This window comes from Mugil cephalus, chromosome 20 (assembly GCF_022458985.1).
Source record: "Mugil cephalus isolate CIBA_MC_2020 chromosome 20, CIBA_Mcephalus_1.1, whole genome shotgun sequence".
NCBI lineage: Eukaryota > Metazoa > Chordata > Actinopteri > Mugiliformes > Mugilidae > Mugil > Mugil cephalus.
Genome location: NC_061789.1, coordinates 8,378,370 through 8,392,869, shown reverse-complemented (window position 1 = coordinate 8,392,869; position 14,500 = coordinate 8,378,370). Strand labels below are relative to the sequence as shown.

The 14,500-nt window shown below is 44.1% G+C and overlaps 2 protein-coding genes across 2 annotated transcripts in view; both read left to right on the top strand.

Annotated features, from left to right (window-relative positions):
* Window positions 1-11,176, top strand: part of coro7 (coronin 7) — a 106,745-nt gene extending 95,569 nt beyond the window's left edge. Inside the window, exons 10-28 of the mRNA XM_047571205.1 lie at window positions 4,170-4,224; window positions 4,309-4,366; window positions 4,462-4,607; window positions 5,207-5,305; window positions 5,394-5,495; window positions 5,574-5,736; window positions 5,816-5,991; window positions 6,075-6,183; window positions 6,265-6,351; window positions 7,173-7,315; window positions 7,444-7,548; window positions 7,642-7,727; window positions 7,818-7,959; window positions 8,035-8,124; window positions 8,225-8,341; window positions 8,424-8,559; window positions 8,690-8,781; window positions 8,859-8,945; window positions 9,623-11,176. Of these exons, the coding sequence (XP_047427161.1) occupies window positions 4,170-4,224; window positions 4,309-4,366; window positions 4,462-4,607; window positions 5,207-5,305; window positions 5,394-5,495; window positions 5,574-5,736; window positions 5,816-5,991; window positions 6,075-6,183; window positions 6,265-6,351; window positions 7,173-7,315; window positions 7,444-7,548; window positions 7,642-7,727; window positions 7,818-7,959; window positions 8,035-8,124; window positions 8,225-8,341; window positions 8,424-8,559; window positions 8,690-8,781; window positions 8,859-8,945; window positions 9,623-9,631 (2,002 nt within the window). The 3' untranslated portion in view covers window positions 9,632-11,176. The remainder of the gene's footprint in view (window positions 1-4,169; window positions 4,225-4,308; window positions 4,367-4,461; window positions 4,608-5,206; window positions 5,306-5,393; window positions 5,496-5,573; window positions 5,737-5,815; window positions 5,992-6,074; window positions 6,184-6,264; window positions 6,352-7,172; window positions 7,316-7,443; window positions 7,549-7,641; window positions 7,728-7,817; window positions 7,960-8,034; window positions 8,125-8,224; window positions 8,342-8,423; window positions 8,560-8,689; window positions 8,782-8,858; window positions 8,946-9,622) is intronic.
* A 547-nt stretch (window positions 11,177-11,723) lies between these two features.
* Window positions 11,724-14,497, top strand: pam16 (presequence translocase associated motor 16). The gene is made up of 5 exons (XM_047571210.1): window positions 11,724-11,861; window positions 12,280-12,364; window positions 12,937-13,073; window positions 13,677-13,742; window positions 14,315-14,497. The coding sequence occupies exons 1-5, from the start codon at window positions 11,859-11,861 to the stop codon at window positions 14,408-14,410; spliced, it is 387 nt and encodes a 128-aa protein (XP_047427166.1). The 5' UTR covers window positions 11,724-11,858; the 3' UTR covers window positions 14,411-14,497.
* Window positions 14,498-14,500: the final 3 nt, after the last annotated feature.

The window sequence follows — 14,500 nt, the reverse complement described above, 5'->3', positions numbered from 1 at the left end:
GATCATCGTGGCGGCTATAGCTGGGCCCATAACCTTATACCCTGCAGGCTGCTTCCATTAGCTGCACTTATACTGTATATATTACGCTACTGGATGTGTCTGATGCTATCAGCGTGACTGGATATGCCAGAATGCTGTTGCTTACGCATGGGGCACGTAGAGTGCGTGATTGTGCATCTATGTATACACCGATCCGCCACAACATTATGACCACCTTCCTAATATCGTGCCCCTTGTGCCGTCCAAACAGTTCTGACTGGGACATGGGACATTTGTAGGCCAGGTCAACACTGTGTACTAGTTTTAATGAGTTGTTCCTGAAGTTATTCTAAGCTTTCGCTGTTGCCTAGTCTGGTCTAGGTGCGAGGTACTTAAGTCTAAGTAACATCCACATGAATGGCAGGTCTAAAAAGTGTCCCAGCAGAAGTGTTTCAATGTTTTTCCACTTCTCCTGCCAGTGGTCATAATGTTGTGGCTGACCGGTGTATGTGTACATGCGAATTTATTACAGAGCCCATTCTCATTGTCTCACTTATAGGTTTTAACCTTTAAAAAGTTGTAGGGTCTGGAATAAAGGCCCTTCAATGTTACTTAAAAAAAAATGGCCCCCAAAAACTTAATAAAAAGAAAAAGACCAAACACACACTATTCCTCAGTCATCTGTCATCCGCACGTCCATTTGTCTGCCCCTCCATTAGTCAGTTATTCCAGTGATTTACACTATCTCGCACATTATCAAACGGACCGGCACATTTCTCATCATCGTCCTCATAATGCACCAGGGTTAATTCGGGCTCTCTCTCACACACGCAGATGCGTAGCGGAGTAATATACCCGTCATATCTGCTGGTGCTGAAGGCTGCTGTCATGAGCAGAAGGTCATTTTATGATGTCCGCTCGGGTCCGTGTGAGAGGAGCGGTGTGAGGCGATGGCAGACGGGGGAAGGACACTGCCGCGACACGGGGGATTATTCTAGAAACGTCGGCCCCGCGCGCATTGCGGCGCGTTGGCAGAGACGTCAGCGTGTGCAGATATGCCTGAGAGGGCAAATCATAGAGTCCGCCGCTCCTGCAACCCAGCTGCTTTTATGGACACGTCTCTCGTCGTCGGCATTATTTGGTCATTAATTGGCGTGTTTGTGTAGTTGAACTAGTCACACAGCTAACACTGAAAAGGTCTTACGTCTGCATTCGAGTGTCAGACTGGGTTGAGCGCACACCTCTGTTTGCAGCCGTCCTGAATGAGGTCTGCAATAGTTCCTTTCTTCATTCATAATCTGCCCATGTGATTGAGATCTGCGCAACAAGCTCACTCCTACACTTAACCCTCTGTGAGCGTAGCTGCTACACGCTGGCATGATTGCGCCGCGTTGTCGTCCGTCCGCGTGCGTAAATGTGCACATGCATGTGTTTAAACTGTTTTCCCGTGTGGGAAAATGGGCCGGCGGTGAGGTGGAGCATGAAAGCGACAGTAAACAGAGGCCGCCATCGGCGATAAAGCTCCGCTCTTAATATGTGGCTGTTTGACTTGTACGTTTACTGTGAGAAAGCCGGAGATAAGGCCTCCGAGAACGTGAAGTAGCTGGGATCGGAGGGGCGGAGCAAGGTGGGGTTGTTCAATAGGGGAAAGGGGCGAGCAGAGGGAGAGGGAGAGGAGAGGGGGTGTGGGAATGCATGTGTTTAGGGACTCCCCGTGGACTGACTCGGACGTGGGAACACAGAGTCGGCCTAACGAAGCGTGGCTGCCCCTCGCTGACTTCACAGGCCTTGAATAGACGGCTGCAGCGGAGGAATCACAGGTTCTGATGAACGCTGAGGATTTGATGGAGCAAAGAGCAGTCGTGGAGGTAGAATGAGGAGCAGGAACAGAGACAGAAGTCAGGGATGGGCAACTTAATTGATGGAGGGGGGTCCACAATGGGCGCAAACTTTCTAACCAGATATATGACAAAAAAAGTTTACATAAGACCAAAATATGTGCATATGTCTGTTTTTTTATTGAACCAAAACAATTGAACACAGCAAACCAACATAGAGTGCAAGAAAAAAGTGCAGAGCTGTTCTTCCTCACCCCTAGTAAGTCAGTAAGACTGCTTCTCTTTTAATGAGAAACTTATGGTTTTACCCGTTGGATACACTGAAAGTGGGCGGAGCCTCAGGCCGCCATGTTGGATGAGCTTTTCTCCGCCCACACTAGGATACACCAAATATGGACGTGAGGGGTCATGTCGGACGTTGACACCTACCTACCTACCCAACTCTCCGCTAACTACTAGCTCAGGCTACCGCCTGTCACTCGGAGCAGGAACGCCCTTAATTATGCAGAATAAAAAATAAATAAAAAATAAACAAATGAATTAGAAAAAAAATCACCCCCCATAGAGTGAAATAAACTATTGAGAACAGAATCGTTTGGCTGTAAACATGTTTAATAATGCTATAAAGTTGGGCTTTTTAACATGGGAGTCTATGGGGATTTGCTCCCTTTTACAGTCAGCCTCAAGTGGCCACTTGATGAACTGCAATTTTTTTGCACTTCCGCATGGGCTTCGTCGATCAGACCTGGAGGTTGAAGGAGGATATTGAGTTTTCTTTTTTGTGGTGTTTTTTGCTGATCTTCTTCTCTTTAGTGTTTAACGGCAGCTGGCCACCAGCATTATGTGCAATTATCGCACTATATTATTATTACTATGCTCTATCGCCACCTACTGACCCGGGGTTCTTTCTCACTCATGGAGAAGACCCGGTCGATGCACTATGAAGCTGTGCCTGTCCAAACTGTTTGGGGTCAGTAGAGGAAATGTTTTTATTATTTTCAAAAATGAATCCAGGGACCACTCCCTTAAATCCCTGATTTAAGTAAACCATGGAGTTTTTATTTTTTTTCTTGGATGCTTTTGGACTATTTATTAAAACTGCAGTGCAGTTTTTGTATTTGCATTTTATTGTTACTTCCTCCTTCTTTGTGACAGTTTCTTTGTTTTGTTATTATTAGCATTTTGCCCCTTGTAGCATGCTGTACAAACATATCCACGATAATTTGTAGTGGGAGTTGTTTGTTGTCTGACGTCTTTGGACCATTTGGTCAACCCCAAATTTTACCTTTACCAGTTTCTTATCATGTGGCAAAACAGCGAAAGTGCATCGAGAAATGGAACTAAAGACTCAAATCAAAATAAAGGTCCTTGTCACCATAAACAGCATAAAGGACGCAAACTGTTTTAACAGTTTCCCGGAAGAAAATCTTCGTTGCTTGAATTCCTACAAACAAGTTTCTGCCACATTGCCCTAGCGACTCTCACACAAGCATGAAACCCTTCGCGTGTCAACATTCGCTGCCGCTTAAGATACCCAAACTAAGTCTGTCATTATGCTGTCATACTTGGAGCATTACATCACCGTCCTGTCAGTCTCAGTCGATGTGGAGGCAGCTGAGTGGCGTTCCCCTAGAATAGTACCACACTACACAAGGTCATCATCATAAACCAATCACCGGGGCTGCCCTTCCACTTCAGTCGGCCTGTCTCTGGCCTCTGATGTGAAGTGGTGAGATCAACCAGCGCTCCCTGTCCTCTTGCCCCGTCTGCGACCAGCTCTGGAAAATAATACAGCTACTATTAATGAAGAAAGGAAAGAAAAGATTAAGAAGTATTTCCTGTTTGTTTGGTCGGTTGGTTACTACATCGAGTTGTACTCCCCCCCCCTTCATTCAGTTTAAAAGCTCAGTTTCCTGCTCGGTTACCCGATCCTCTTAACTAATATCATAAGAGGAGGCAGGTGACTGTGGCCTGTGTGGGGGGCTTATGTGGGTGAAGTTTGGACGTGGACCTAAAAAGCTATTCATTAAAATACTGATTCATAGACAATAAAAATCGGAAAAAAAGACAAGAAAAACATTTGATTTGGAGCTGTCCTCGTTCTTCAACTCCATTTGACGTATCCAGCCTCATGGGTTTAATGGCTTTTGATGAGGAGCTTGTTGGTTGTAATATTATATTAAAAAGTCACAGTGCACTGATTTTGAAAGAATGTGACGGAGTCAAACTCCAGCTTCTGTTTCAACAAAAATATGTGGAAAAGTTGAGTGCTTTTACACCTGACTCTTGAGCAAACTCCGCCATCTAGTGGCAACCTGGTGAAACTTCCTTCTCTTGTCTCTTTCCTTTCAGGATGCTGATTCCTCTGTTTGATGAAGACACTGGTCTGCTCTTTCTGGCTGGCATGGTAATATACTCATTAATGCTCTTGATTGTGCATCGCTAGTGGCTGCTAGTATTTTTCAAGATTTAACGGTGTTCTCTTACACAGGGAGACACGGCGATCGACTGCTTTGAAGTATCATCCTCTGATCCGTTCCTCTCTCAAGGTAAAAAATTGTTTTATGTTGACTGTTTGACGTTTAATTAAATCGCGCCTCGGCTCGTGCCTTCATTTCATTTCCACGTTTTTTTGTTTCTGCAGTGAGCCACTGTCTGACGGACAACTCGACGCGAGGGGTTGCCATGGTGCCCAAGCTGGCGTTGGATGTCATGTCCTGCGAAGTGATGCGAGTGCTTCAGCTGACGGACAGCTGCATTGTGCCGATCAGCTATCAGGTCCCTCGCAAGGTGTGCAACTGACACAACACACACTCATCAGCCACATCATTAAAACCACCTCCCTGATATTGTACGTTGGTAGGATCAGAGTTGTTCCGGTGCATTCCACAAATACACAATCAATTTTGTGAATCTTCTGTGAATGCTATAGGGCAAGGGTCTTCAACATTTCACAGACCAAGGAACCCCCAAACTGAGTGCAGGAGGCTTAGATTGACAGGTGTCAACAGGTAGTGTGGCGCTCTGCGAATGATGCGATTGAGTGAAGTGCTGACTGAAAAATAACGTCTTCTGCCTCCATTTATCGCTTTACTAAAATATGTTGGATTCATGGTAATGTGCATTTAAAGAAATTTAAATTGGTATGGTAAAATTGTGGGGAAAATTGAAAAAAAATAATATATATAAATATGTATAAAAATGTCTAATCAACCAAAGATTTTGCGACCGCCTTGCAGTACCTCTGCGGAACCCCTAGGGGTCGCAGAAACCCTATTGAAGACTTACGGTACAAAGTTTTGGGAATGCACGTTTGGAATTAACATCCACATGAACGCCAGGACCATTGTAACCGTTTTAATGTTGTGGCTGCATTTGTGTCCTTCCAGAGTTCGGGCCAGGAGTTTCATGATGACCTTTACCCAGATACGGCGGGCGCCACTCCAGCCATGTCTGCTGCAGAGTGGGAACAGGGGGGCAACAAGCAGGTGACACGTGTCCGCTCTCAATAAAGTCCAACAAAGCCTGTCCAGTCGTCCCTCGCGGCTCAAACTAATAAGCTCTGTTTGTCCCCAGGTGGAGAAAGTCAGCCTCAACCCTGACAAACGCCCCAAATCGAAGGCTCCAGCGAAGCAGGCACCTGTGAAGAAGGAAGTGGCCAGTGGAGGGAGTAAGGAGGTGGGAGACACATTAGTAGGTAATATTTATTAGTATCATCTCGCAGGACATTTCATTTGACGCTCTTCTGTTCTACAGGATCAGGCTCGTGGCGTCTCCACTTCCAGCAGTACTTCCAGCACCCCCACCAGCAGCAGCGCCGCCCCCTCCCGCTCTCCCTCCTCCACCTCGGGCCTCTCCTCGGGCTTCCTCCCCAGCCCCAGCCCCAACCAGAGCGCCAAGACTATCCAGAGCCTGCTGGGTACGAACGTCTCTGAAACGTCTCGTTCTGTGACGTTACAATAAACTTTCTGAACAAACTTCTTTCTTTTTTTTTTCAGGCCCAACTTCCAAGTTCCGTCACATCCAGGGTGCGGTCATGCACCGGGACACGCACATCACCAACATCCACGGCCTCAACCTGACCACGCCGGGCGAGTGTGACGGCTTCTGCGTCAACAGCCAACGCGTGGCGGTTCCTCTCGCCATTGCTGGGGGCCAGATCGCCATATTCGAGGTAGAGCGGGGGGTTCTCCTTTTTCTTTTTTAAACTCTTAAGACTGTAGGAATTGAGTCACGCGTGTTTATTCCTCTCCTCAGCGCTCTCAGCCCGGAAGGGTCCCAGACACGGGCCTGCCCACCATCCAGAACTCGGTGAACGTGGCCGACTTTTCCTGGGATCCCTTTGACCCGCACCGACTCGCCGTGGGTGAGTGTGCGCACGTGTTCTCTGTGTGCAAGCGACCGAGCGCGTGTTTAACGAGATTGTCTCTTTTTCTGTCCGTGCTAGCCGGCGACGATGCTAAGATCCGGATTTGGCGGGTACCAAAGGGAGGGCTGAAAGAGATCTTAACCGAGCCGGAGCTCATTTTACAAGGTAGGACTGATCTCATGGAGGACATTCAGTTATTGCGAGGAAGTAATTACTCTCTAAACCACTTGAACAGTTGGTGTGTACACGCTGCCAGCACAGTCACAGCTGCTAATGGTGATGGCTTGGCTGTGTTTTTTTTCCCCCCAATACTTCTGCAGCATTTGTGCTTGAATTTACAATGCTACAGATCACAGGTTTTCAACAGGGGAACTGCAACCCCTAGGGCGTCTGCAGAGGTACTGCAGGGGAGGGGGGGGTCGCGAAAATCTTTGGTTGATTAGACATTTTTTAATTTTTAATTTTTTTTTAATTCCTCACACAAATGTAAATTTCTTTGATTGCACATCAACATGAATCCAACATATTTTAGTAAACGGATAAGGGATTGTTCAATATTAAATGCAAAATGATGATAATAATGTCTATTTATAAATAGCACTAGGCCGAGTTTAATGTAGGCCACATATAGTAGGTAGTGGGTCCCTACTAAGTCTCTCCATCAGTTTGTGGGTCCTTGGCCTGAAAAACGTTGAAGACCCCTACTATAGATCACAGGTCTTCAACAGGGGAACCACGACCCCTAGGGGGTCCACGGATGTACTGCGGGGGGGATGACAAAATCTTTGGTTCATTAGACATTTTTTAATATATTTTTAAAAAAAAACATTTGCCCACACAAATTTTAATTCCATAAATATCATAAATCCAAAAGATTTTAGTAAAGTTGAAATTGAGTGTCTCATCCGCATCATAATGCGAAAGACAATCTAAGATACTATAAGACACCGCAAACATCTTAACAAAAATGCTCTGGCCCCTCACAGGCCACACAGAGAAGATCTACTCCATCAAGTTCCACCCTCTGGCCAGTGGACTCCTGGTGTCTTCCTCGTACGATCTCACCGTCAGGCTGTGGAGCATCGAGACCGGAGAAGAGGTCAAACTTCTCACCGGACACGAGGACCAGGTGGGCGAAACCACAAACCATGTAAATCTTACAATGAGGAGCTTCAACACTGAAAGTGATTTTTGTTTTTTTGTTTTTTTTCCCCTTTCGCCTTCCCTCTTGTCCCTCTCCTTGTGGTTGACGTGTAGGTGTTTGGCATGGCCTGGAGCCCAGATGGCAAGCTGCTAGCCACGGTGTGCAAGGATGGGAAAGTTCGCATCTATGACCCTCGCAAGTCCACCGCGCCCGTGCAGGTGCTTTGCAGGATATTGAATATTAGCGCACTAGTTTATGTTCACGCTTAAATTTTAGATTTTGACACTCGCTGTTTTTTTTTTTTTTACCAGGAGGGCCCAGGTCCTGAGGGCCACAGGGGAGCTCGTGTGGTGTGGGTGTGCGATGGCAAGTACCTGCTGGTGTCCGGATTTGACAGGTACTAATTTGCTGTAGCCAGAGAAGAAGTGCGTTCATAGCAGCAAAACGTGAACACTTCTATACCCTTCTTGTGTTCTTCCTCCTCCAGTCGCAGCGAGAGAGAGCTCTACCTCTACTCCGCTGACTCCCTGTCCTCTGGGGCCGTGACCAGCACTCCCGTCAACGTCTCCCCCTCCACGCTCATCCCCTTCTACGACCCCGACACCAGCGTCGTCATCCTCACCGGAAAAGTGAGAACTCGGCTTATTACGGAAACGTGTTGTTGCTGAGAATAAGAATGAACTATAATTTGTGTGCGTTTCCAGGGCGACACCAGAGTGTACGTTTACGAGGTGGTCCCTGAAGAACCGTACTTCGTCGAATGCAGCAGCTTCAACTCTCCTGAGCCTCACAAGGTAACCAAGCTGTCCGCCTCTCAACTTCCATCCGTTTATCAAAGCATCTAAACGCACGGATTGATTTGATTTAATCGGTCTAATGATTTCCTGTCTGCAGGGACTGGCCTTCCTGCCCAAGACGGAGTGCAACGTGCGAGACGTGGAGATAGCCATGGGGCTGATGCTCACCAAAACGACCGTAGAGCCGGTGGTCTTCAGGGTGCCGCGTGTCAAGGTGAAGCAGATGCGCCACCTTGTGGTCACACCGGGTCACTGCATGACACTCTGTCTGTAACTCCACTTTTTTATGTCTGCAGAAAGAGTTTTTCCAGGACGACGTGTACCCAGACACAACGGTGTGGTGGGAGCCAGCGCTGACGGCCTCCGCCTGGCTCTCCGGCTCCAACGGCCAACACAAAAAGATGAGCCTGAAGCCTAAAGACATGACACCAGGTACAGACACGGACCAGAGACTATGTAGACACTCCCCTTACCCTTATCATGCATGTCAGTACTGGACATGGTATGTTTCTGTGACTGATGCCAGGTGTGTGTGTGTTGTTTTTTTTTTTCTTCACTTCAGTGAGTGAGGCCCCCAAAGAGGCTCCGGTGAGGAAATACCTGCCCTCGTCCGTTTACCTGGAGGAGAAGACGGACGAACAGAAGAAAGAGGAGGTGAGGACGAGCTGTTTTAGTTGGACCCGTTTTAGTTGTTCTGTTCCTTTTCATGACGCTGAGTTTGTGTGATACAGCTGCTGAGTGCCATGGTGTCAAAGCTGGGGAACATGGATGACCCGCTGCCACAGGAGTCCTTCGAGGGGGTTGACGAAGATGAGTGGGTGAGTGGTGGAAGTGAAAGTTTGCTTAGGACAATATAGTAAAAAAAAAAATCAACTGAATCATACTGAAATAATGAGGGTTCACTTTTAATGTACCACAGTGGAACTTTATCAAGTTTTATTCCCTTTTTGTACATTAAACCATAGGTTTGATGTTGGTCGCCCCTGTTGGGGGTTGGCGACCCCTAGGGGGTCTGCAGAGGTACTGCAGGGGAATCGCAAAATCTTTGGTTGATTAGAGCTTTTTTTTTTATCACTTTTGGTTTAAATTTAAATTTCTTTAAATACACATTAAAATTAATCCAACATATTTTAGTAAAGGAATAAGAGATAGCTTAATATTGAATACAAAATGATGATAATAATGTATATTTAGAAATAGCACTAGACAGAGTTTAATATAGAACACATATTGTAATAGGAGGTCATTGCTTAATCCCTCCATCAGTTTGAGGATCCCTGGCCTGAAAAACCTGGAAGACCCCTGCATTAAACTATACAACGATCAGCCACAACATTAAAACCACCCAGACACCACACATTAGGAAGGTGGTCATAATCTTGTGCCTGATTGGTGTATGTATGCAGTAACTGAACAATGTTACCTGTGAAGTAAAATGTAACAAAGTGCTTCCTGTCATCGCCATTTCTCTAACTCTGGTTTGTCTCTCACTCAGGACGACTGAAGGGGGCGCTGCCTCTGGTTCAGCCACGGTGCCAACAGCGGAGAGGAGACAACAGCTCAAATGTTACGTTGCCATTCGTGTGTGTGTTTGTGTGTGTGTGCCTGTGCGTGTGCGCACGCGCGACTCTGCCTCTTCCGAGCTCTGTCAGCGAACATCTCAACCCACCGAACGCAAAAAAAAACAAAAACAAAAGAATACTGCACAATGTGAAAAAAAACAAAATCACAACAATCTTCTGTTAAGACCTCCTGGCTTTTAGTACTGTACGTATGGAGACACAATCAAATGTCTCTTCTGTTTGATTATATCATGCAATTTGAGTATTTACAAATGTCATTCTGGGATAAAACTGTCTTAGTAGATGCTCTGTTAGAAATTAAATTAGTGGTTGTTAATTTAAGGGAAGGATGATCATTAAGACCCTGCAGGCAATCACAGCAATAATATTTCTGCTTAATTCTACATTACTGGTTAACTCATAACAGACCTAACCTCGGGTTACATTCCCAGCAAACGGTTTAAGATTAGCTTGTTTTTTTTGTGGTGTTGCTGTGATTTGAGCATGATCATCTGCCAAGCTGTTTTGCCGTGTGCACATTTACCTCCACAGTGGACCACTGCTTGCATTTTGTACCGGCCAGTAATACGAGCATGCTCAGTCACGATGTGTCTTTTGGGAAATGTAGAAGAAGAGAATCATGCAGCTGTTTATAAAAGAAGAAGAAGAAAAAAAACAACACAACATGTCTTCCTGTTCGGTCAGGTGAAACACATACACTATAACTTCAGCAGCAAAAAAATAAATAAATGAACACACAAAGGGAACAACAGGGTCACCAGTGTTCATGTTTGACCATGAACTGGAATTTCTAATAACAACAACTTTAAGTTCACTTGTTTTGTTTTTGCCAATATTAGCCAACTTTTCACATGATCATGTGTAATTTTATACCAGTTAGATTCAATTTTGCCGTAGGTCTTATCAGTAGGAGTTCACAGATTAATAAAACTAAAATGTTTTCTTGCATTTGAAGCCAAACCTCCTCCTCCTTAATTTTTTTATTATTATTATTATTATTAGAGGGGCCTTAGTATACTTTTTTTTTTTTTTTTCATTTTCTGGGCACTGACAATAATATATGTTGGTGTTCTGCCTGTTTAAGGGATCTTCCAAGTTTTAACTAGTATTTAGTGTTCATGGTGTCACTTTGACAACAGTCCAGTATTATTAATATCTTCCAATGCAAAAATAACAGCCATCTCTTATCAGGGCTACAGCGATATCATCAGATGTGCTGAGCCGGTGACCGTCGGGTGTCAGGGTTTATGGGATGTTTACTGTATGTGCTTGTGATTCTCCAAGGCCATACTTTGTAATTTTTAAACTGGATTGACTCGCCTTCCATTGTGTTGAAAAATAAAAATAACTCTGTCTTTATACTGTAGAGGGATTAAAGCGTTATTGTTTTGTTCCTGTCTCACTTGGAGTAATGATTTGTGGATTTTTTTTCGATATTGTCTTGCAATAAACACATTTGTAACCCATTGCCGCCTGTCCTTTGTCCCTGTGGCCTTAACTCACCACCACCGACATAGCTAATAGATGACTCTTTTATACATATCATTCTGCCTTTGGGATATAATAATAAAATATAGGTTGTTTCAATAATTTCAACAATTTTATGACTGGTAAATTAAGTCAGACTACGTAAGCCTCTATTGCATGGCGTTTCCATTATTTTATCTCTCTTAAATGCAATGACATAAAATCAATATTTTTGCAGTTAAATTGTACAGGTAATGATTTAAAGGTCACCATAAATTTGACTTTTTATGTCTATTTTCTTAATTTAAAAACTTGTAAACTTGCTACTACATATTTCTCTTGACTCAGACAATGTTTACAGTACTTATAAATTGAAATGTTTTTAAAAAATCCGTATTTTTAAGTATTTGCATTATTTTTAGCAATTAATTAATTAAATAAATAAATAAATCGTCATCACGTTGACATAATACTTCATGCAGTAGTATGAAATTAAACTGCAGTTCCACCTCCCCGTCGAGAGGTGGCAGCACCACAAGTCCCTTCGCAACTTTCGAGTCATCTTGAAATTTGCTTCATCGACGTTTCCTTGAACTTTGACCCCTCAGACTGTAACCTTCAGTGTACATGTGTGAAAATAGAAGCGACGCACTGTCTCTCTGAGCCGTGTGTCATAATAAAATGGTAAGAAGACCTTTTTGTTTATATCGTTGTCGTCTTTACTTTGCCGGTTGTCACTAACGTCTCTGCTTAGCGCCGCTGTTAGCATTAGCATGAAGCAGTTTGCTTTTCCAGCGGCGTTGCACAAGAAAGGTGTCTCCTTCACACTGGGACAATTTGTCAATGTAGAATTTAATGTAACGTTAACTCAGCGTAAGTTAAGTCACACTTTAAAAAAAAAAAAAAAAGAAAGCGGGCGAATATAGAAACCGTGTCGCAGTTTCCAGATGTTTCTAGACGCTCGTGATGTTGAACATCTTTTAAATGATGTAATGTCCCCGAATAAAACAACAGCTACTAACTGACCTTCGTGTTTACTTCTTTGGTCCAGTGAATGATTTCTGAATGATTTAGTCCTGAACTGTTTTTGTTTGTCTTGCAGGCTAAATATCTGGCTCAGATCATAGTGATGGGAGCGCAGGTGGTGGGACGTGCGTTTGCTCGCGCTTTACAACAAGAATATGCAGGTATGAGCCACGAGCAGACATTAGCAATGACTCAGTCTATTGTACAGTTTGTCCATTTAAAAGAAAATCTTCTTGATTGATGTAGTGTAAAGGGTATTTTATACATTATATGTCCAAAGAGTGGTCCATCCTGAACTACTGCAGCCTCTGAGACAATCTGGGAACCCATCGGCTTTCACGTGATGGCTCCTCCCATGTGCTGGATGTTTGTTTATTTCTTTCTTTTCAATAAAATTTCCATTCTTCACATTTAAAAATTCTCTCTCTGCATTGGAACCATCCAATCATGTACACTCCCAACAAAGGGTGGGGATCATCACTGCGGCCCCCAGGTAGTAGTTTGAAAGCTCGGTGTTTTCTCAAGGCACCTCAACCATCATCTTATGATCCCAAAGCAAGCAATCATACAAGAATGGATCTGGAGTTGAGAGTTAACAGTTAACATCTTTACCTGCATGCAAGCCGAGCTCAAATCCTGCTTGGTCTGTGCTACTCCAGCCACAAACGAGAGAGATTACCTTAATGAATAGTACTGAATATTTCTCCTTCTTTCCCGCGTTTTCACCTCGCAGCCAGTCAAGCGGCGGCGCGAGCCAGAGGCCGTGCGGGTCAGCAGTCAGCCGCGGCCTCGAGCATCACGGGAATGAGCCTGCAGGAGGCCCAGCAAATCCTCAACATCTCCACGCTCACCCCTGAGGAGATTCAGAAGGTACCAGTGCATGTATGAGGCTTTTTAAAGGTCTCTCAGAGCCACAGAGACTTTTCTCATAAGCTGGTATCGCTTGTGTGCATCCAAGTAGTCATAATGATGTGGCCTCACGTTAGGAGTATTATAATAAATGACTGTATGTTCTAAATGTGACGCGTGCATCTAAGGTGCAGCATCTTTTGTCATTGAACATATGTCACTTACGTATTATATTCTAAGATCTTTTTAATATATATAGTTGTTCTTTATGACACGTGAACGTCTTTACTACATTAGTGAGACATGTCTATGCCACCTCAAGCTCTTCCATCGGGCGATACTGCCCCGTCCCTACTGCAGGAAAAACACTCTGTGTTTACGAGGAAACCGTCTCCACCACTGGAACCATTGGATCTAAATGTGTTATTGATTTAACTATTAAATCCATTAGGATATTGGAGCTCTTTGAGCGTGATTGTGCAAGTTTTCTATCACATGCGTGGATTATTCGGTTCGTTCTCATGCCTCATGTTCTCACATGTGTTAGTGCTTTTCTTTATTGATTTATTTATTTATTTTTCCCGTTAAATGGAGATCTAACTCTTAAGTGTTTATCTCTGCCAGAACTACGAGCACCTTTTTAAAGTCAATGACAAGTCGGTGGGCGGCTCATTTTACCTTCAATCAAAAGTAAGTACTTTTATCTGTATAATAGATATTTCTCCCTTTTGACGTGTGTTTAATTTAGACAACATTAACTGAATGTGACAGCACCCAGACAATATTGTTGCTTAGTTCATCTAAGCATAATATGAAAGCGTTTGAAACATGCATATATTAAATGGGAAATCATTACTGCGTTTTGAAGATTCTCAAACTGTGGAAAATATTTAAACCATTCGTACTTATCTTTGGTTTATAAATTTACAAGTTGTTTTGTTTGTCAGAACTCCCTCTGAAACTGATGATTCATCCCCAAAGCTCGTACCAAAAATGCTATGAGCCCGTATATAGCTGTTGAGTCACTCATTTAACCTAAGGGTTTAGCACCGTTAATCAATCTGTTTAATTATCATGGAACATCTTTCTGCCTTTATCTGCATTAAGTGTCAAACTGTGACGTTTGTTGTGCTTTGTCATGAAGTTGTTTTTCAGTCACTAGTTCCTTTTTTGGTATGAGTGAACCACAGTGTGAGATTTATATTTAAAAAGCGTCGTCTTCTCCTGTGACTCATTGCTTTTATTTATTTATTTCCATCTAGGTGGTGCGGGCTAAGGAGCGTCTGGACGAAGAGCTGAGTATTCAGACGGAACAGAGTCAACAAAAGCAGCAGTCGCAGCAGAACACGGAAACATGAAGGACGAAGCGACGCGTCCCGCCCCGTCCCTCCTCTCCCCGTCCTCTGTAAATTATAACCCCAATAAAAGCCGTCTCCTTTTCTCTAGCC

Bases quoted from the DNA above. Each gene is read 5' to 3' on its own strand.
- pam16 (XM_047571210.1), top strand. The intron at 12,365-12,936 runs GTATGAGCCACG...TTCACCTCGCAG, and splicing joins TTTACAACAAGAATATGCAG to CCAGTCAAGCGGCGGCGCGA. The intron at 13,743-14,314 runs GTAAGTACTTTT...ATTTCCATCTAG, and splicing joins CATTTTACCTTCAATCAAAA to GTGGTGCGGGCTAAGGAGCG.